This window comes from Trachemys scripta, chromosome 7, assembly GCF_013100865.1.
Source record: "Trachemys scripta elegans isolate TJP31775 chromosome 7, CAS_Tse_1.0, whole genome shotgun sequence".
Lineage (NCBI taxonomy): Eukaryota > Metazoa > Chordata > Testudines > Emydidae > Trachemys > Trachemys scripta.
Window position 1 is genome coordinate 110,491,362 of NC_048304.1, and position 23,788 is coordinate 110,515,149.

A 23,788-nucleotide genomic window follows, 5' to 3' on the forward strand; every position below is an offset into this window, starting at 1 on the left:
TCCAAGAGAGTTGGTTAGGGAGGTGGTTCTGCATGGTTTGGGAGCTAGTCCATTTGGTAGTCATTCCATTGTACCATATCTGGGATCAGGAAGGAATTCTTCTTAGGGCAGATTTGCCAAGCCTTGTGCTTGATGTGGTACACAAATAAAGGCCAAATTCTACATTTGCAGGTTCTCACTGACAGCAGAGGAAATCCTGAATGCACAGCCCAGGGCAGAATTTGGCTCTAAAAGACTAATTCTTCTCACTCTCCCACAGGTAGTGCCAAAAAAAAATAAAATAAATATTTTTACTGTATGAGTGGCTAAGAGCAGCCAAGTCTATGCCACACTATTGTTCTGAAGAGAGGGAAGCTACCATTTGCATACTTTGTGGAAGACAAGAACTGATGACAACACTTTGCACTTGAGTGCTTCCAACAGGAGGCTCTTTAAGTGGTTTCCATGTATTAATGGATTCAAACTCACCAACACCCTTATGAGGAATAGCCCATGATTCCCATTTTACAGATGGGGAAGCTGAATCACCAAATTGTTAAATGACTTGTCTGTGGCACATCTGGGAAGAGGGTCCAGGTCTCATGACTCTCCATTCTGTGCTTTACCATTCTCTCTCGTAAGACCAGAAGTTAAGGGAGATATATACCAGTTTAATATTCCTAGGCACAAAGATCATGAAAACAAGGTGCATTGTAACCATGAGAGGGAAGTTTAAGTCCTAAACTCCAGTAATCCACAAACTTCTTTCTACATACACCTCTACCTCAATATAACACGATCAAGCAGTGCTCCGGGGGGGGAGGGAGGGCGGGCGCGGGGCTGCGCACTCCGGTGGATTAAAGCAAGTTCGATATAACGCGGTTTCATCTATAATGCGGTAAGATTTTTTGGCTCCCAAGGAGAGGTGTACTAGCTTTTCAGAAGCACATTTCAGGAGCAAATTGTTGTTTAGACTCTTGGTGAAATAAACAAAGCAGATGAGCTTCCCCAGACATGTACTCCACAGAGAATCATTTGTTCACCTGTGCTTATATCTCAGCACCCTCAGAAAACATAAAATCTTGTCTCAGAGACATGATGCTGATCTGAGACATTCACGGCAGAGGAAAAGAGGGGTTTGTGCTCACAAGTCAGTTACGGGACTACATCACTGCGCCTGCAAGTTATTCCATCTGTAACAGATAAAATATTGGAGAGCATTCTTCCGTGAATACTACAAAGGCTTACCCTTCAGCATAAAACTACCTTCAGTTTACTTAACTGAGCTAACACAACTGAACCTGCCTTTGAAAAACTTGCCGGGCAGGGGACCGCCCATCTTCTCCTAAAGGTAGGAAATCCTTTGCACTGGCTGCAATGCTGTTCCGTAGGAAGTGATTGGCCAACTGCCACTGCAAAATGAAACTGACTATACTAGCGTGATCCTGAGCTTCTCTTTGCTCTCCTGCCTTTGATGTGCCACACTAGTTGGTAACCTGGGCAGTCCGTTCATATGCTGAAATGATGCTACACAAACCTGATCACTGTTTGATCTCTAAAACATTTAGTGGATGAAGGGACTCCATTAGATCCTTTATGGACTTTTTAAAGCATGTTCTCATAGCTTTACAAAACTTGTTTGGATAGGATGGAGCACTGTCATAGCATCTGCAAACTCAACAAACAACAAAGGGCAATAAAGAGAGAAAGTGTGTGAAGCCAAAGGTGTGCCCCTAGGGAGTGACATTTGCCCCAATCTTATTTAAAATAAAAGTAAACCACATTTTAATTAAATCCATGAATGCTGCTGAATTGGGACGTGTTGTAAACATCACTGAGGGCAGAGAAATAATAGGTTAGACATGTGGAGAAAAAAAAAAATAATGAAAGGAGATTCAGTGCGGACTAATACAGCTGTGGGAAAACAATCCAATGGGAAGAAGATTCTGGGAAAACAGGAATGACCCAGAGGATTAGGGATAGTTAAACAGGGACAAAACAGATCTTGTACTTTGGGGCTGCATACACAGAAAAAAAATCAGGTCACGGGCCAGGGATGTGCCAGTCCCCCTGTATAGTCCTGCAAAATCATGCAGGAACCTCAGTATATCAGAAAAATTCTAGCCTCGATTCACCCCGGTGATGCAAAGAGGAGCGTCTTGCATCTGGAACACAACATTCAGCCCCAGGGCAGGTGGCAGGGCCTTCCTCACAGGGTTTCACTGGGGAGTGGCACGAGTCTGGGCAGAGCTCCATAGTAAGCCTACTGATGGAGGCTACCCAGAAGATATGCTGGTTCATCTCATCAGCCCTGGTGCCACCCCTTCCCTAGGGATGCCCCACCTACTGTCAACTGCATTGGCTCCACTATGGATTCTAGGCCACCGGAGGATCAGAATCACTGACTGCGCTGCTGAACCCAGCCCTGGACAGAGTTCCTGCTGTTGGGAATGAACTGGGTCCACTGACTAATCAAAGGAATTCAATAAAGAACATAGAAAATGACTGGAGGGACAAGCTGAGCAGGAGAAAGAACTAAACCTGTTAAAGTTGGTTAGATAATAGCTAAAAGTAAATATAATGACAAGTATCTGGAGGGTGTGAACGCCAAGGAGCAAGAGGAACCGGTTAGGATGGCCATTAGAAGTAAAGCGAATGAGTAAAGGAAAAGTTAAGCAGAATAGTCAAGGAAAAATGAGATCTCTCAGACTGTGAGAGTCTCCCATAGGAGGCAGCAAAATCCCCATATCCTGAATCATTTAAATCAATACTGGATAAAGCACTGGAGAATATACAGTAGAATGTACTCCTGTGCTGGGAGGGGAAGGGATGATGACATAACATGTCTTTGCCATATCTAGTTGCTAATGGCCAAATTCACTCCCCAGCCACATCTGTGTAAGCCCGTTGACTTCAGTGGAATTGCACCAGTGCAAATGAGAACAGACTTTTACTCAGGCACTTAATTTTAAACATGTCAATAGTCCCAATGAAGTCAGTGAGATGACACGCATGCTTAAAATTAAGCACATTCATAAGCGTTTGTAGGATTAGGGCCTAAAAGTATCTTATAAGGAAACCTCACCCAGAGCTCTGTCACAAAAGAGAAATTAATTATGAATAAATCAATTGTGCTTATCCTAGAGCCCACAGAGATATCCCTCCTTTATTATTATTATTAGCATTATTGTACTCTTAGTACTTGTGTATATCTGTGTCCTTTCAGGCTGGCATTTCTTCTTTGAATAAGTTTTCTTGTCAGTTTCTTCAAATGTATATGAAAAGACATTACATGAAATAGAAACAGCTGGGTTATTACTACACGAATTCTGCAGCCCTTCCCAGGCTCATCCATCTTTCTTGTTATGTTTTGTCCTTTCAGTTTAACTAGTATCCTTGCAGAATTTCCAAGAAATGCTCTACTATGCTTGTGGGATTTTCTTCTTAAGAATATTTACTTAAATTCTTGCTCCCTGTCTAATCTTTCTGACAAAGCAATGTGCATTTTTAAATCCTTCAAGCAAAATCATTACAAAGATAATCCAGCACAGTGTAATCAAACTGCAGGGTTCTTTATTTTCCTAGACTTTTAATTTAATTTCATATCCTGTGGTCTCCTAAAAAAATATTAGGATATCATCTTTTTATTGTTTAGATCACATGCCTGTATGAAATGAAGAGTGGTTGGTTTTCTTCCCATTCACTGTTACACCATATACAACATTGCTTAATTTTAAATGACTCTCGCAGCGGTAGGTCTCACTTTGATGAGCGGGGATTTTATCCTTAACTCCCCGTTGGCAGTAGTGGAAGCTATGGGTGTAAAGTCTCCTACCCAGCAATGATAAAAGAGGCTCCATAGACTTTTATGGAGGAAAACAATTTCATAAAAGGGTTTGGTTTTGATTTTTTTTTTAAATGCATTCATGGGGCCAGATGTTATCTGGCTTGGGCTTCCAAGAATTCCCATTCACTTCAGTGGGACTACACGTGCTTAAAGTTGGGCACATGGTTAAGTACCTGGCTTTACGCCAGTCTAAATCAGGAGTAACTCCAATGAAGTTAAGGGAGTTACACTAGTGTAAAAGAGTGTGAGAAGAGAATCAGCTCCACACTCAGCTGGATAATGTTAACACAGATTGACAAACTAAATGCTGAGTCTGCAGTACATCCTAAAGAACAAATTCAAGCCCCATTCTGGCTCCAGGATCTGCATGCTCTTATACTAGCAAGTCCAGTGCAGGCCTGGAGCGTCCAGTCTTCCATTAAAAACATCCTGCCCTCAGCACCTAGATGTTCTTTATTGGTTAGCGTGAACAGAAGTTCATTGGTGGATCTCAGCTACCACAGTAATGCATGGAGATAGATGATCTCCCAAACAGCTAAGCCTCAACTCTTACAGGGCTTAAGATCACTACCAACACTTCATATTGCAGTCAGGAGCAAATAGACTAGAGCAGTCTTTGGAGCAGTGGTGAAGCAATGCTTGCTCCAGGGAGCATGTTAAGTAGAAGAGCCATTATATTCTTCACTAGCTGTAGCTTCTGAGTGGCCTTCAACATGTATGAGCGCAGGGAGATAATGCAATTTCTAGGTGACACAAGCCTGGATCTGGATCAGACAAAGACTTCTGTTCATTTTCTCTATTATTGAGTTATCAGAGTGACTGATCTGATCTCTCTCCCACAAATACATACACTGTAGTTAGGTTGGGGTACCGGTAGAATGATAAAACACAAATTCAGACGGGAAATAAGGTGCAAATTTTTAACGGTGAGGATAATTTACCATGGGAACAAATACCAGGGTTGTGATGGAGAACTATCACTGGCAATTTTTAAATCAAGGCTGGTTGTTTTTCTAAAAGATATGCTCTAGTTCAGAAGGAATTAATTCAGGGATGTCCCATAGCCTCTGTTATGCAAGAGATTAGACTAGATGATCACAGTGGTCTCTTCTGGCTTTACAATCTATGAACAATGAGTAGGGCCCTACCAAATTCACGGCCATGAAAAAAAACACGTCATGGACTGTGAAATCTGTATCTGTATCTTTTGTGCTTTTACCCTATACTGTTCAAATTTCACTGGGGGAGACCAGCATTTCAAATTGGGGGTCCTGACCCAAAAGGGAGTTGCAGGAGGGGTGTCACAAGGTTGTTTTGGGGAGGGTCACGGTATTGCCATCCTTACTTCTGCACTGCACTCAGAGCTAGGTGGCTGGAGTGTGGTGGCTCTGACTGAGTGCCCAGCTCTGCAGGCAGCAGTAAGTACCATACCATGCCATCCTTACTTCTGCACTGCTGCTGGCAGCGGCTCTGCCTTCAGAGCTGGGATCCTGGCCGGCAGCCGCCGCTCTCCAGCTCTGAAGGCAGCTCTGAAGGAAGGGTGGCAATACCGCGACCCCCCTCCCCTGCAACACAGAAGTCAGAGTAGCAGTACCACAACCCCCCTACAATAACCTTGTGACCCTCCCCAACTCCTTTTTGGGTCAGGACCCCTACAATTACAAGACTGTGAAATTTCTGATTTAAATCGCTGAAATCATGAAATTTATGATTCTTAAAATCCTATGACTGTGAAATTGACCAAAACGGACCGTGAATTTGATAGGGCCCTAACAATGAGTATGTGCCTATGGTCTCAGACGGATACATACTCAGGGCAGCTCCTGCTGCCATGGATACACTATTTTTAATCTGCTAGTTAGATCAAGAGCTAGTGCAAGTACGTCTGTCTGCTCAACCTGGGAATCACCCCCCCAACTCAAGGTGTTGGCATACCCTCAGAAATCTTTTACCCCAATTCTTTACTCTAATACAGAAAAGCACAATCCTACCACAAACCCACAAATGTCGTTGGTTTCCTGTAAATTCCTTTTTGACTGATTTTTTTTTTTTAAGTGAAGATAATTGACTCCCTTTTCAGAACAGGACCATGTGAAGACACCAATATAGGCATTCTCTCCATAAGTAAAAGATTTATTATTTTCCACTTGAGGAAAATAATCCCATTGGGTTAATGGAGCAGATAAAAGTAACTCTATTCAAGTCACTGTCGTTAATGTTTGCTCCAGAAATTCCCATATACACCAGGACTTAATAGTTTCCAATATATTATCGGGTTAATAACACAACAGACTATCACAATGTTAAATAATTTTTACCAGGAAGGCAAACCAAACAAGCGGAGTGGCTATTAGGCCATAGTATGCTAATCATAAAGGCCAATTCCTAAGCCATGTCATATGTCAACAGATCGAGAGAGGAACACAGTCCTAATTGCTTCAAAAAAAAGCCCAAATCCTACTCTCTTGGGCAGACCAGAACCTGAAATGCCAGAGGATTCGACATATCAAGAGCAAACTGACAATAGACTGACTCAGTCAATAACTGATCACTCCCCGTAGCCCCCTGTGGATGTGAGCGTAAGGCTGAGCAGCGTCAACGTTGTTCTGACTTGTACCAGGCATCAGGCAGGCCTCTGCACACGCCCAATAGACAAGAAGTGGAAAACAAACTTAAAGTGGCTTAACGCAAAGTTTGTCTCCTTCCACCTTCCCTGCTCCAAGAACAAGAACGGAATAACCAAGAATGAAGCCCCCTAAGAATACTGTATCAATCTCATTTTATGTAATGGTTTTTGCTGTTACCCACTGGCTCTTTAGCATAATCTTTCTGGGAAGGCCAGAAAACTGATTTTTAATGGTTTTCTTGATTCATCTAAGTTGGAGCATCATGAAAATAGGCTAAACTCTTGAGACAGATTTTTCAAGAAGAAATGGTTATATGCTTTAAAGGGAATTCTCTCTGGTTTTTAATCCTTTATTTATTTAAAAGTGGACTGCCTCATTCATACTGATTTACTATATTTGAGGCAACAATTTCTATAGTGACTGCCAATTCCATTCTTGGAATTTATCTATTTCTTGGTCTCCACTAGAGAAATCTTCCCCTTCACTCAAAAGAGTTGACCTATTTTGGTTTTATCATGTGTTGATTTCCTGTATTTTTATGGAAACAACTTAGATCTTCCTTACAATAGGTTTATTTTTTGAAAAAAATATCACCTCTGATGGACTACAGGACATGAAATCAGATGCTACACTCAGCTGTAATGGTTTATGAACCTTGCTAAAGTCAAATTACAATAATCATATGCATGTTAATGTTCCATTAGGAGATGAGTTACACGAGTCATTGCCACCAGATATGGTCTGTCACTGTAGTGAATTTCTTTCCTTCTAAACAGGCCCTGTCCACTTCTATTGCCTTTTTTAAAATTCTTGTCCTACAGCTGAGTTCTCAGATACTGAATGTTTGTCATGTATAAGACATATTGCTAATCTATTGCCAATGAGGACATGCTCTAATCTGTATTGGTATCTTGTGGAAAGGGAAGTTAAAAATATGGCAATTTGAGGACTGGCTCATTTCACATTTTTGTTTTTTATATGGTGACAGGGTGCACCCATTACGAAAACATTATGAGAGCCATAAAAATAGAGCATCCCATTTGGTTAGAGCCATCAAAGGACCTGCTTGGGTGGCATAAGTATATGTTTCTTTTAGTATCGCCGTCATCTCTAAAAAGGAAAAAAAAATCATATTTGTGTTGTGTTTTTAGTGGGTTGTGCATTTTTTGTTTTGTTTTGTTTTTTGCTTTGATTGGGTTTTTGTGTAACCATTCTTTTGAAATCCAATATCTGAGAAAATTAATAGTTTCTCTTCCAAACTGGCCCTTCTTTAAAGCTAATTACCATGATGACCAATTCAGTTATTTCTAAAACTTTTTCACAAGTTTATAAAGAACCTAGCAATATATTTTAGGATTATGTTATCTAAAGAAAACTTCTGTGCACAAATGCAGTACCTTAACCCTTGTCTTTCAGGCTTTGAAATTGTCAAGCTTCAACTAAGTCTACACAATAATTGCTTTGTGTGTGTGTGTGTGTCTGTGTGTGTGTGTGTGTGTTATTTAATCAAATTGTTAGTACTATACATAAGATTTACTCTTATCATTGGTCTGTATAGGACAAAGCGCTCTTTGAAAGATAGTGGATTCCAGACTAGAACATGCCCTCTAGCAGATCCATTATTATTTTTACAACTTGTATTTCCTATGTAATTTATTGTTCTGGTTATTGTTTTTATTCACTCTCCCTAATATTCTGTAACCACCACCTTTTTTATAATAAAAAAATCTTATTCAAGAATACTGTTACAGCCAAACTTTGGCAGCAGGGTTGTTTGTCTATTCAGTATTGCCAATTTGTGTTTTCATTGTAAGTCTTGCAATATTCTGTGTTTGTTGAAAAGCCTCAGTTCATGGAATCATGCAATTATGTAAGAATCTCAGCATTCTCTCTCTTTCCTTGCAAGTTCCTAGCTCTCATAGTTGAGAACTTCCTGAAAACATGAATCCCAACGGCTCAATACCCAAAGGCAAATACAATAACCCTAAATTGATTGCTTTTTAAAAAATCTCATTTTTAATTTAATCTCATAATTTTTGGGGAGGTGGGATGAGGGGTTATTCAAGATTGTTAAGTATTGGATGCTGGTAATACCCTGTTTCCCCGAAAATAAGACAGTGTCTTATATTAATTTTTGCTCCCAAAGATGCGCTAGGTCTTATTTTCAGGGGATGTCTTATTTTTCAGAAATGAAAAATGCCTTATTATCGGTGGATGCCTTATTATCGGGGAGGTCTTATTATCGGGGAGATGCCTTATATTACAACGAGAGGCAAAACTGTAAGTAGGCCTTATTTTCGGAGGATGTCTTATTTTCGGGGAAACAGGGTACTAATGTATCCAAAAATCTTTAAAAAGTTCCTATCCCAAGCTCTGAAAAGGAGGACAAAAGTGTAATGATTTGCCCATCACACAAGGTGTGTGACGTTTTAAACAGTTAAGACAAAGGCACTATCCAGATAATCAGATTTAACAAAAAATTCTTAGTTATGTTATTTATGGCACCTTAGAGTTATACAACTGGTATAGCTAGTACAATCTAATTTACTCTTCACCCTTTATACCAATTGTCTAAGGGGACTGAAATGAACAGAGAAAACAAAAATAATCTGATCTTGGTCATTCACTAGCACAAAGTAGTTTTCACTTTCAGCCAGGATATGAGGATGCTTTTATTTTTTTCAGAGAAAGTTTTCAGGGATATTTAAGAAGAAACATGAAAATATTTATATTAGGTTTTGTGTATTTTTATCTTCAAAAAAAAAAATCTGTGAATTTTGAGCCTAAATCAATGAACGTATGTATATCTTCTGATTTCTCCTTGCCACTATATACACCTATGTTCAGAGGTGAAAGTAAGCAGGTATGGTCCGGTACTGCATACTAGCAAGAGCTGGTATGCCGTGCCGGACCGGACTGGCTTCCCCAGGCTGGCGATTTAAAGGGCCCGGGGCTCCCCGCAGCAGCTGGAGCCCCTGGCCCTTTAAATCCCCATGGGAGCCCTGCTGCCACTACCCTGGGGCTCTGGCAGTGGGGCTCGGGCGGCGATTTAAAGGGCCGGTGCTCCCCACAGCAGCAGGACCCCCCAGGCCCTTTAAATCGCCACCCGAGACTGGCTGCTGGAACCCCTTTAAATCACCCCTGAGCCACACCCCAGCATACCGGTAAATCCTTTAATTTACTTTCACCCCTGCCTATGTTTAATATGAGCTTGCATTATAACCCTCTGTTTTGCATTTACAGGTTGGATATCTTCTTGATTGATGTTTACTTAGATAGTTTCAAGTTGTTTTCATTTTGGTAAGGACTGTAGCATACAGTAGAGCTGCAGCACTTGCACTGAGGAAAGAAAGCTCTCTTCCCCCACTATGTTCCCTTTTGGCAAGAGAATTTGGCATCACAATCCATACTCCTATTTCCCGATTTCTTGTGACTCTTGTTATCCATACACAGTAAACTTCCTGGTGGTTCATGCAGTGTAGTTGTAGCCATGTTGGTCCCATATTACCTCACCCACCTTGTCTTCCTAATGTTTTGGCATGCTATATATATTTAGTGTGGCCTATTCTGGGCCCAATCTGCTCACAGTAGGAATTTTGCCTGAACAGGGAAATCAAGATTAGGCTCTTCATGGCAAACTCTGCTCACCTCCAAGCAAACTATGATTTTGCTACTTCAGGGCTTCAATCATAATAATAGAATTTGCCAGAGGAAAAGTTGCTTTTGTGCACATCATGGTTGAATGAGTGTTTAAACAAGTCAGTTTATCAGCTACTCTTTCTGAGATCACTGAAATGGATGCATTATATCAAAACTGAAAGTAATATTCATTTCATTTACTTTAATGGACAAATATAGAGGGGTATTCCCCTCCCCATTATCTTTCATGATAAGTACTTAACCTGGGAGGGAGAGACAAGTATTAGCAAGAGAGAGATCTGTCCCTTACTGGTACTCACCCTCTAGTCTATTTCCTTGCTGCTTTACAGTCATTGTTTTTTTACCTATATCTTATGTTTTTGAAACATCAAGGCCTCTTTGTTGTGCTTTTATCTTAAGTGTCTGGGCAAGTGTGTATTACATATCCTGGTTTTCCAAAATCATGACACGACTGGATGACTACACTTGTTATTATTTAGCTATCTAGTTTATCTTCATATGCTCCTTACCCTTGGTGCCTGTTCTTTTTCAAATTAATAAAAGATGGTCCAGCGTATCTGTTTTGTTCCTAATTACTTTTTCCTTTTAGTTAAACCTGATATAATTTCTACTGAAACCTCATAAAGCTTGGTAGATTGTGTAACACAATTGTGTACTGAGAAAAGAAATATGAAACTGAGGAAACTTCACTTTAAAAAATAAAATGAGAGCGAGAGAGAAACAAACCTTCACACTCAAAAACACCATTTAAAATACAGATTTCTGAGTACAGCTTATAACTCAATTAATAATTTACATGATTAATATTGCCTATAAAATCATGAACATTCTGCAAACAGGTCAATTTTTTCTTGCGTTTATTCATTACTTGCAATTATTGAATTAAGGTTTTTTTGTGTGCAAATTGTTTATTCCATGACTTGCGATTTGAGCAGCATTGTTCAGTTATGACTGGTCACATAAGTCACAGTGCATTGGTTCTGTTCATTGTTTGGATGAGTGCAATTCTTTATTATAATCATCAGGCTTCTGGCATGACTGTTTTATACAAACAATTTAAAGTTTGCTTTCCAGGTCAATTTCAGCTTAAAAATCCACTTTCCACTGATGGTTGTGCTCCTATAACAATCACAAAATGAGCTTGCATAAAGGGAGCACAAGCAAAGCCAAAGTAAATGTTCTAAAAACCAATATTTGCTGGAAAATATTTATCTAGCTCTACTTCCAAGTCTTTGACATAGTTCCCCTTACTGGATTTAACGTTGCAGGCTTGTTGAAACCTTGATTTAAAACCATTTTGAAGCCTCGCCCTAGTACTTCAGTGGGAGCAGAATAGGCCCCTTTGCTATAATGTTTTCCTTGTCAGAAAACGTCAAGCCATAGCCATTGATTGAACCTCGCTATTTAGTTTAATTACTTTCTTCATTTCCATCTCTTTGAGCAACTCTCGGGCTGGTGGAGCCCCTGTCATTTTCAGAATGTCCTTATTGTTTCAGGGCAGTGTTGTTGCAGCCACGTTAGTCCCTTGAAAGCTTGGCTCTCTCAACAGAAGTTAGTCCAATAAAAGATATTACCTCACCTCCATCATCTCCCCCTATTGTTTCAGCTAATATAAACCTTCACTCTTGGTAAAACAGCAACCAGTAAAGGCCTGAATCCTGCCAATACTTATGCATGTGCTTAACTGAACTGGAAGTACAGTAAAGAACATACACAAGAGTTTTCAGGAAAAGGGCCAGAGTTTTTGCAAATTCAGTTTCAGATGCAATTACTCTGGAGTTATTTAAGTAATTTTTTTTAAAAGTCTTGGTACTCAGTACAAGCGGGTGTCTCATTCATCTACAATTGCTTCAGAGCACAGATTATTTTTAGGAATATTCTTACTTGTTGCAGTTTGTAATAACATCTTGAAAACCTCAAGACAATCTGTTAGGCATCTCTTTCCTTTAGTATTGTGGGGTCATCCAGGCGTACGAGGCTTTTATTTTAAAAAAACCCCTAATGCTATGAAGCATTTGCTTTAAAACTAAACAAAACCACCTCCAACAAATTTCACAAACTTTGCAGCCATGGAACAAAAGACACAGGGTAAATCTGGGGGCTACAAACCTAGAAGTTTTACTGCACCTTTAACTTTCAATTCTAGCTAATGGATTTGTTATATAAATTCTTTCAATATTACTGGAACTTCCTTGACGATCAAGGGTAGCAAAAGGCTATGCAGTATATAGCCAAATTTAAAATTCTTGCAATACATTGATTCTAGGGTTGCCAATTTTGATTGGATGTATTCCTGGAGATTTCATCACATAATCTTTAATTAAAGATTAATCTTTCATTCCTGGAGACTCCAGGCCAATCCTGGAGAGTTGGCAACCCTAACTGATTCTTTGTAAATGACACATAAATGTATTTCTTAAGAACGTTAATACTGGTGCTTTAAAGTATTACTAAAGATCTTAAATCTGAAACAGTCTATAGTGATGATGCCCAATTATATTCCAAGGGTACTGCAAAAAAAAGGACCCACAGCCAGCGAGTCTCAAAGCCTGGGTCAACTGACTCATGCTACAAATGGCAGCATCGATGTTCAACTCTGAGGGGAGATGGGACTCAGACCAGGTTCCAGCCCGAGCATCTACACTGCTATTTTTAGACCTGTAGCATGAGCCCTGTGAGTCTGAGTCAATTGACCTGGGCTCTGAGACTTGCTTCCGTGGGTCCTTTATTTTTATTTATTGCCACGTAGACATATCCTAGGCCATACTATAAAAAACCCAGCAGAAAATAAGAATGCTCCAGTTTGAAGTCAGAAAAGAATAATCCACTGATCGATAGCTAGTATTCTTTGACTGTGCTATATATAGAGCACATAATTTATTCTGAGGATCTCACGGCTTTACTTTGTAGGTAAATCTCAAAATACCCTTGTGATTTATATAAATGTTGTTATGCAAATCTGACTATTTTGTCTCAGGCGTTCATGTGCTAGTATAATGCTGGGTGTAATAGTTGAAATTATCTCATTTATTACACTAATATTCCTTTATTTGTACTCCTGTAAGAAAATAGGAATTGCCAGACTAGATCAGACTTGAGGTCCAATTCTGGGCCAGTGTCCTGTCTCTGGCAGGGGCCAGTACCAGTTGCTTCAGAGGAAAGTGCACGAAACCCTGCTGTTTATATCACATCTAGAACAGTTTTCTCTAGTAACTGTTTTCAGTATATTGAAGTTTAAGCAATGTTGGATCCACATATTATTTTAACCAATCAAAAAGTGCCTCCACGTGGACTTGTTTCCTTGTAAATCACACCAATCCCGCTCTCATTCACCATGAAATGTTCTCTCTGCGTTTTATGCCTCTGTACATAATAAATCTCTGTTGAAATGGTTTCTGTGGAGAGGGGATCCCCAAGGTAAAATTGCTTTAAAATTGTTTAGGTACCAAAGTTTGGGGGCAAATTGGACATAAGGAGAAGGAATGAAATAAGAAGCTTAAACTTTAATTCCTGAGCTGTTTGTCACTGAGATCTCCGGCTGGTGCTGGTGGACTTCTGACAGCATGAACAAATAAATATCCTGTATAATCATCTCAGAAATCCCTTTCTGAGGTTTCTCAGGAAAATCTAATTCCTTAGCCCAATAAATAAAGGTTAACCACCCCTAACTCAATACCACTAAGAATAAGTTATTCTGTAACAATCTAGAGCTTCACAAATTCATTTTATACATAATATAGGGTCTGTTCCTCCAATAGAAGAAAGAGAGAAGAATATCAGAAGGAGATAGAAGTCTATGTCAGAATTGGCTCCACACTAAAGATTTTGCAGTATATTTACCAGAAATCTGAAATAGTCTCACAAAGAGGAATTAACTTTCTATCCCCCTAGAGCAGTGGCACTCGGAATGGCCTGCTGCCTATACACATGTAGTGATCTCAAAAGTAATAATTTTGACTGCCAAGAGATTTGTTTCCCCCAAGCCATGTAATGTATAATAATTTTCAACCACCAGGTGGCTCCTCACAGATGTTTTCGCTAGTGTTTTTCCCCCCTCCCCCTTGAGCTCTTAGCCACCAGTGCAATACAATGTCTTGCACACAGGTGTTCACACTGTCCTTACCACACAGAAGAATTCTAATACCATCAGGGTTAGACAGTGGAAGGAAGCTACCTCTACATTAAAACACTGGAGACCCATAAAAGTGATGTTTTCAAATTCAAAGGCTCAATTGTGTTATTACCGGAGGGGTGGGGATGGGGGGACACCACATAAACAATGAAGACTGCTATTGTTGATGGAAACTTCCATTCCCCCCAAGGAAGAAAAAAAAGGGGGGGTGACCATTTGAAATAAGGGTCAGATGGGTTTTCTAGTGAATGGAACCTTCCAAGGAGCGATTTAAATTTCCACAAGTTTAACAGCTAAATTTCCACAAGTTTAACAGCTAAACCCTGCTGCATTATCTCATGAAAGTCCAGCTGAGATCCGTGCCTGCCATATAAACACAGGGCTGAGCCTGAGAATGGGAAAGATGTGCGAGATAATGAAGACATGGGAGTCATTATGTTTTTGGCAAGGGGTTCTTCATTCATCAAACGCAGTGAATGAAAATATTAAATACTGCAAGCCAGGTTAATGAGCTGTTCCGTTATGATCGGCTCAAGATGTGAGAGCATCGCACAGGGTACCCTCCCAGCCAGGCTTAGTAGAAACCTGATCATTCAAACCAGAAAACCACTTCCCCCTCTGAAAACACGCTGTACACATCAGGGTTTTTTTTAAAAGAGTCATCTTCGGCAATGCAGCTAGCTCTGTAGTTCGCCCGGATATTTTTAACATATATGTTGCATTTTTAAAAGGATGAGCACCAATAATTTTTAGCGAGGGTTTTCTGTTAGCCTCTCTCTACCCCCCTCCCGTCAAGCATCAACCACCTCTCACAAATCTAACCAGATCTGCCTTTCGAACCAGAACGTTCAACAGCAGTTTCATACAATCATCTGTTGGTAACACAGCAAGCAAAGACACAGCCGCCAGTTCAGCTATTCACACACAAAATCCCCTCCGAAACCATGCATTATTTTGCAGATCGAGGTCCCTTTTCATATGCACCGTAGAAGCTCATTACATGTCACCTCGCTCCATTTGCATTTACTCGATTTTCCACATAAAACTGGATTAGGATAAAAAAAATGATTTAAAATGGACAGTTCCCAGCAACATTATATCACCTGATAATGCCGAATAAGGCAATGGCTGTATTCTGCCAGTCGCACCATACAGAATAAAAGGCTATTTGCATATTTGCTAACCCTTTTGAATGAACGCATCTGCAGTTGACCTTTAACAATAGACTCTGAGATAGCACAATCTGTGGGATCAGATTGGAGAGAAGCGGTGAATATTTGCCCATTATAATCTCTGCGATCTCAAAAATATCCTCCCACGGAACCTCCTCACAGCTGGAGATAAACATTCTTTTGTTTCAAATAAGCATTTTAAACGCAGGTTCAACCACAGGCAACCTCGAGAGGGATCAGGATCAGCACGGGGTCTAAAAATCCAGTGTGCATTTCCCAATTCCTCCGGCTATGCATTGCCTACCACTACCAGGAGGGTAAATGCGACAGGGATGCTCCATCGCCCCTGCTGTTTCTCTCTTACCTTCCCTGGCTTTCAGCAAGACAGTATTGGCAACAATATTTTCCAGCTCCATTGACAGGATCAGTCAGCGAAGGTAGCGGCACTGCAGCAGGATGTCAATTGCTATAGGTGCTGCTGATTCTCTGTAGCGACTATCAACCTCCTTCCCCTAGTGCATTATTCCTCCTTATTTTCCCCTCCTGGAGTTTCCTTGAAGAAAGTCACTGCTAGCTCTCCCCTCGCTAATATTTTCTCCCCCTCTCTATTGCTCTGCTACTCCATTCTCCTCCCCCCCGGCTCTCTCTGATGGTTTAATGTTTCAGATGCTGCTGCCTCCCTCGCTCCCTCCCTCCCCGGGGGTGTGGTACTATGAAGCTGGTTTCGCAGCATTGCGCAGACGCCATCCTCAACAGCTGGTTCATTCCTCAGCGCTACGGGGCCGGGAATGCTGGGATTTGTAGGCTGAGCGCCTGCTCTTCGTTTTGGCTTGCACCTTGAGAGGGAGACCTCCATTATGTAAACCCAGAGGACGAGGAGTTGCCAGGGCCGTACAGGGGCTAGGACACATTACATCTAACTGTTTTGGGAGGATACAAATGCAGCAGATCATCTGCATAACATAGGCAAGCAACCAACAGCCCAAGCAATTGAGGGGTATGTTTAATCCCCTGCAAAGTATTTCAGAGTTCCTGGAAGTAGGACACTAGTTGTTGCTCGTTGCTTTTCTGGTGGGTGGAAATGAGCGACAGAGGAAAACGGTGGGGAAATCACCATTAACAGGAGACTTCAATCACCCAAGTTCCATGAAATGCTCACATTACTTTGAAAACACTGAAGCTTGGTGGGAAGGCTAGGACACAGCTATGCCCCACGCGTCGTGCAAAAACGCTTGCACGCTCTCTGGGTTTGCACGAAGTTGTGAATTTACTACCGACGCCTGCGCAATGGAGACAAAGCAAGGCAGTCGTCTATTAGTCGTCTCCTGTGTTTTCTTTATGGTATGCTGCGGGGGAGGTGAGACGGGGAGAAAGATGCTTTGTGCACCATATACTGTTAACGATTGTTTCCAGAGACCCTTGTTGAGTTGCATGAACCGAGCCGCTCAGCTTGGTTTCCTGTAGGTCTCACTTACTTCAGAGGTTACGGTCCCACGAGAAACGCGATTCAAACGGGTAGGGGTTGGGGGCAGGCGCTTCTCTGCTCTCAGTAGTGATTTATAACACTACTTTGTCAGCAGCAGCTGGGCTAGCTCCGGAGTTAATCAGCCACAGCCCCACTGCAGAGTTCAGCTTGTACTGGGGCGCCATCCAGTGGCTCGTGGCAGGCACTGTCTAATGGAGGTACAGTCATCAGGACACGAAGCGAAATCCTGTCTCCATTACAAGCAATGGGAGTTTTGCCATTGACTTTATGAAGGCCAAGATTTCACCCCCTCAGCTTAAAAAAAGTCATAAGGTTTATGAAGCCTCAGGTACTGAGCCCCTTCAGTTCAAGTCGCTGGGAGCTGTAAGTGTGTTCAGTAACTGCAAAAGTCAGGCCACTGTTTTTAAAACAAAAGTGTCCTTACCTGTATTAGGAACAACTGCATTACTGACTTTATAGGACCTATGCTTACTGTGGGCCTTTTATAGCTAATGAAAACAGGCTGATCAATTTCACTTTGGGATTTGGGTAGCTTCATTTCAAGTTGGTTAGATGCTCATCTTTCAGCACAGCCACAGAATAGTCAGTTTGCAAACTAGGGAATGTTTATCCAAACCCAAACATCTTTAAAAACAAACAAAGCTTCCTAACCAGCAGTGGCTTTTTAAATGTTGTTGACATCTTAAAATTGCAGGTTAGCAAGCATAAGGAGATCTTGTCAGTTTGAATGCACTTTTTTCCTCCTTATACAGCCTAACTTCAGGGGGAACCTTGCTTTCAGCTGTGTTCACGTAAGACCATTAATTTCAGGGGGGCCATATATGTGTAACTGAAAGGAACATTTAGCCCAGGGAAAAATTTTGAAGACTAGACAACTTGAATTCCTGTATTTGAATGTCTGCTTTATAGAACAGGTGCCACCTATTAGCATGATTCTGATCTTATTTACACCTGTGTGAATCGAGTAACTCCACAGAGGCCAAGGTAATGACAGCCACATAAACAAGATTAGGACCAGACTCATTACATTCAATGAGCCCCCTTCTTATCTGTATTAATTAAATCCTTGTGAAGCAACCCAGATTAAAGTGCTCAGCATCTTCTTGCAACTATGATATAATCATGTCTTCCTATCTTTGTGTGCATGCTGATTATACCCCAAGCTAAAGTGATATTCCTTTCTGACAGCCAGGCAAAACTGTCTGAGAAAAATGATACTCAGACCTCCTACTACTTTTCTGAACATAGGGAAATGGCATTGTTTATCACAACATTAAATGCTTTTTTGCACCTGATGTCAGCAGGGGCTGCTACTACACTGTCTTCCAAGTCTTCTTAACATGTGAGCAAGTGTTCAGTTTGTGGGGAGACATGCTATGTTCCGGTTAGTTATTTTTTGTGTCAGAGATGCAAGGTTCTGGAGCTAGAGTTGCTTCCTGGGAAGCAGGCTTTGGTGTTGGGCTAAGACTCCTGAAAGAGATTACCCCATATGCTGTTTGACCACCTCTGTCCAAGGTCTGATGTTTATGTGTAAGTAAAAGACACTTAGACTATAGCCAAACTCTACATCAAATTTCTCCATAACTGGGAAGATGATATATAAGACCCCAAACATCTTCTACCCCTCAACAGAGGGATGATGGCGAGGTCAGAACAGGACATTGGTGTCAGAAAACAGGGCAACTATTTTAAATAACATTTTTCATATTCAAACAAAAGAAATATGAGTCAAAACATTTTCTTTTCTTACCTCATGGTGCAGCTTCTTTCTTGAATTCATCCTATTCACCCTCCCTGCAACAAGATACTTGAGCAGAAGCAAGTTTACAATAAGCAGTCACTTGGAAGTAGGTCTTCCATAAGCTGAAGTGGTCATGTAAGCCCTGATCTTGCCAGATGATGTACAGTCCTATACCCACACATCAGTGAGGTGGGGGCAGGGGTTCACTTGTGAGGAACAGCTTGCAGGATTAGTGCCTTGGGCTCCCATCCCCTGAAGTGCTCACTGCAGTCCGCAACATGCCAAACAACCTTAACTCCCATTAATACTAATAGAAGGCATGTGCACTCAGCACGGCCCAGGAGCAGGCTCTTAACCAATAGGAAATGATTTTTTCCTAGGCACTTGGGGCCTGCTCGGGCATCCATTGAAGTCAATGGAAATTTCACTCTTGCTTGTTGCAGGAGGCGCACAGACTGAACTTTTAGGACCAGATTTTCAAAATAGCTCAGCACCAACCATCAAACCCTTATTTAGGTGCCTAAATGAAAAGCAAGCTCTTTTGAAAATCTGGCCCGTTTGTGAATTCTGAGCACTTAAAAACAGACCTATATGCACCTGTTGAATCAAATATTGGTTTTGCCACTATATACCCCAGGAAGTTTCATTTCACATATGGTAGAAGAATCTAAAGCTGCTCTAGGGGATGGAGAGATGGATTGAGGGCTACCTGCTTTGTGAATGTGTATTTTTATTGTACTTCATGGGGAAAAACACTGCAGCTTTCGGCACATGTGCAACAGATGCACCATGTTCTCAAATCCTATCGCATTATTGTTTGCCCACGCTTTGAGCTTGCCGGGGAAGTGAATGCTGAGCTCATCTTCACATTCCTGGTAATTGAAATGCATGTCTTCACATACAGTAATGATGCTTAGCCCACCTATTGCTGTTAAAAATAATGGGGAGGGGTTTTTTTTGAATGATTAAAAAAAGATGCCTCGGGTGATCGTTTTTAGTCATTGTACAAGAAATAAAATGGAGACAACCCCTTCTAATGAAAACATTTTTAAATAATTCAGCTCAGTGCAATGCTTTGGTGCTTGATACGAATTACATTCATAACTTTAAAAAAAAAAGTGTCCTGTAGGCTTTCCCCTCCATCCTCTTTCCTACATCAGTCTACTAGGCTCCACTTCCACCATCAAATCCCCAGTGGGACTCTGCATGGGCACAAGGAAGTCTGTCCTTCAGATCTATCTCCACAGGCCACAGTGGAAGTGCAAGAGTGAGCCTGCAGCAATCTAATGGCAGGAAGAGGCCTCTGGCTCTGTGGATGGGCCCCTGCATCTGTGCAGAGCTTGTTACTATACTGGGGCCTTACGTTGTAAGCTCTTGTAGCAGGTACTTTCTTCATCTTGGTGCCTTCTCAGCAAAGTCATGGACAATTAAATTACAAACAATAGTAGCAAAGGGCACCCAGAAACGGATATCTTCCATCCTGTGTTAAACGGACCATGTGCAGGGAGGAGGGGGTAGTTCAGTTTCCCTGTTTTCTACTAAGGTGATGAAAGTGCTCACACAAAACAGGGCAGTGTTAACGTATAATCACACTTGGAGCTGGGGGTACGATTCCGGGCTCTAAGGAGACTAGCTCACATTGAGCTAGTGTGCTAAAAACAGCACAAGCAGCAGGATAGGCTAGCTGCCCTGAATACATACCGTCTGAGACCCTAGGCATTCACTCAAGGTACCTAGCTTGCACCACCATGTCTACACTTTAATGTTAGCATACCAGCTGGATGAGTACTAGTTGTCTCCTCAAGCTGGGAATCATACCCCAGCTCAGTGTAGACAGACCTTCAAGCGCACAGGCAATTGCATAGTGCATGCAGTCTTCCTGCACTGATGGACTATGCCACATTCTACAGCTATATTTCGAAAGTATACTTCTCTCCTCACCCTCCCTCCTGGGTACGGAAAGATCTCCTTGCAGAGAGACCAGGTCAGTAAACTTTAGTAATATCTTTTATTGGACCAGGTTCTGTTGGTGAGATACAAGTTTCAAGCCACACAGACCTGAAGACCTCTCAAAAGTTTTTCTCTATCACCAGCAGAAGCTGGTCCAATAAAGATATTGCCTCACCCAGCTGGTCTCTCTAATATCCTGGGACCAGAACAGCCATAACACTGCAATCCTTGCAGACAGGCAAACACAAAGCACCTCTCTATACTTCACCTCTATAGAGCTGGGGGGAGGAGGAAGGAGGTTCTTTTTAAAAGGTTTCCATGTGTTTTTCAACTTACCCAATCATCCAACTGAGGAATCGCTATAAAGCCATGCATTCCATCTTGGAGTAGCCAGGTTATTGAGGAAGAGACATCAAGCACAGTTTTAACCAACCAGTTTGGATTATTTCACCCATTGGTCTCTGCTCGTGAGGGAAGTAGACACAAGTGCAGTATCTTCTTTTCATAATAGCATTGTTGAGAGGAGGTGAGCAAAATGCATGGCCTTAAATGGAGATAGATCTGGAGTATCCAGGTTGAATCTAGGCTCCAATGCCTTTCCAGTGAGGTACCCTGTCCCACAGCAGCATGGCTAGCTCAGTGGCCAACCTCTCAGTGATTCCCCCAGCTATGCAGTTTTCTCCCCTCCTCCATACATCTAAAGGAGAAAGTTGGGGGAACCCAGTAGAAACCAAGGATTAGATGCTAACACTGTTCTGAGCAGTATTCACTGTTGAGGAGATTTTCACCTGAAAATCCCTGGTTCTGTTCCCAGCTAGGGGAGGACACTGCCTAGAGTAATCTAATCATTCTGCTCCCCTTCTGATACTGCTCTGAAATCCCATGCCTCGAGTGAATGTGTTACATTGCCCTGGAATCCCAGTTCATGCAGATAGATTAGGAGGAAGGAGGAGAATGGGTGTCAAGGCTCCACTTCTTCCTTTATCAATTATCTGCCTGGTTCCATGAACTGAGGCCTGATTCTTCTCACAAGTATGGTAGAGGATCAGACCTCTAGCACAACTGTGCTTCCCTTTGTAGCAAGAAAATGGGGGCAGGAGGAAGAGAATAGCCTAACGTTTGCGGGGAGGGGGAGGAGAGTATTGAAGCTCAGATGAATAAAGGTATAAATAAAGGAGATCTATTTAAACTCTTACAAATTAAGGTATTTTTCATTTAAAGCAGGTCAGAAAGGCCTCACAAGTCTCCTTAAAACCTTTAAGGACTGCTGGACATCAGGAAAAACAGGGCTGGCAGCCGTTTCGTTTATAGGAAAACAGGGGTTTATAAATAAAATGCTGACAGCCTTAACTATAAAGGCACAAATGCATCACTGTAATAATAAAAGGAGGGCAGCTAAGCAGAGCGCTATGAGCCATTATAACAGATGAGTCATCAGCAGGGTGGGCTCACAGGTCTAGAGCCATGAATGCTGCAGCAACATCCAACTTTAGCCTGCCTCCAGAACAGCGGCCTCCTGGCCTGATTACTGTACATTTAAAGTGGCAGGATAAGGCACCATGCTTACCAGATGCCAGAGAGGCCTTTGCCTATGTTATCTGGAGGAAACATTACACTCTTACACACACACACACACACACTCTCTCTCTCTCTCTCTCTCTCAAGTCCATTCATCATCATCTCTAAGCTGGCCTATGTTTGAAATTGAGTTAGGTCCAGCCCTGCAAATTGCTGAACCCCCCATGAGCTCCCACTGATGTTCCATAGCAGTAGGTGGAGACTAGGCTGGCCTATGCAACAACCTTTGCAGACAGTGTACCATATAATGTTTACAGAGTCCTTTGCATAAGGAGAGAGGCTGCCACATAGCAACAGCACTGGGGTGATGCAGCACATCCTCAACATGAATGACTGCCAACGCATCTCTTTGTTTTGGTTTACACCTATGAAATATGGGATTTGCAGGTCCATGTAACTTCTCCCACGGTTTCTAAATCCCTTGTGTGATCATGTTATCTTGAAGCAGAGAAGTGACTAATAGCAATTTAAGTACTTTGAGTGCACTGACTGTCAAGAAGACAGCCAGAAGGAAACAAAAATAAAAATAGAGTTGTTATTCAGAAAGTGGCCACATCGGAATCAGCAAGAAGTCAGATGTTAGCCTCACCACGGCAGTGGGAGATGGGGAGGGAGGCGGGGAGAGCCCTTGCCCCTGTCCCTTTCCCTTTCCTTTAGGGATCTATCAAATTTGGAGTGCAGAAATAGTTTGTTCACTGCTTTAAGATGCTAAGGTGCTTTAAACCCTCAACTCTCACAGAATCATATAGTGATTTTCATCAAGAGATCTTGAAGTGCTTTACAAAAGGAGGCAAGTATCATTCTGTGTCTCCATTTCCCCATCTGTAAAATGGAGATAAAGGGTAGATATTTGCTAATATAGCAGGCTGGTAGCAGAGCCCAAGTCCCAGTCCAGTGCCCACTACATCACTTGGCTCTGCATCTTGTCTGATTAGGCCCAAATGCCTGATACAAAGTCCCTTGCAGACAGTCAATTGGAAGTCTCCCTTTGACTTAAGTGGGGTTTGCATCAGGCTCGAAGGCCTCAGTCCCGCAATTGATAATATGTAGGTGGACTACCATGCCCACTGAAGTAAGTGAGGCTCTACCTGGGGCCAGTAGTCTGCCTACCCACTATCAGTTGTGGGACTTTCTGATCAGACAACTGTTTCTCAGACATTTTTCTCTCTCTCCTAGGATCTCAGATGTCAACCACATCGTGTACCCTGGTGTCAAACTTGCAAAGTGAAGCACAAGAGCCGAAAGCCAGCAGAACAGTAATCTAGGCCACATTTGAAAAAAAAAAATATATGGAGCTTTAAATACCTTAATTTTAGTACCTTTTTACCAGCAAATATTGATTTAAATCAGAACCTTGAATGAGAGGCAATAAAAATAATGTGAAACTTTTAAATATACTGAAATAATTAGAAATAGGACTCCTATACACGCAAACCAAAGAGGCAGAATTTGGGGAAGATACAACGGGGAAGGAGGAAGAAGAATGCCATCTTTGAGGATATGTTTAAAACATGGTTAAGCTCTGTCCACACTGCAAGATGGGAGTGTGTTTTAACAGCATCAATGGACTACTGTACCGCATATGAGGTACCCAGACAGTCAATTTTGATTTTGTA

General features: G+C 41.7%; 1 protein-coding gene across 1 annotated transcript in view; it reads right to left on the reverse strand.

Moving 5' to 3' along the window:
• The window catches only part of GRK5 (G protein-coupled receptor kinase 5), a 234,569-nt gene extending 218,494 nt beyond the window's left edge, over positions 1 to 16,075 (reverse strand). Inside the window, exon 1 of the mRNA XM_034775048.1 lies at positions 15,782 to 16,075. Coding sequence (XP_034630939.1) covers positions 15,782 to 15,833 — 52 coding nt within the window. The 5' untranslated portion in view covers positions 15,834 to 16,075. The remainder of the gene's footprint in view (positions 1 to 15,781) is intronic.
• Between the last annotated feature and the right edge of the window lie 7,713 nt (positions 16,076 to 23,788).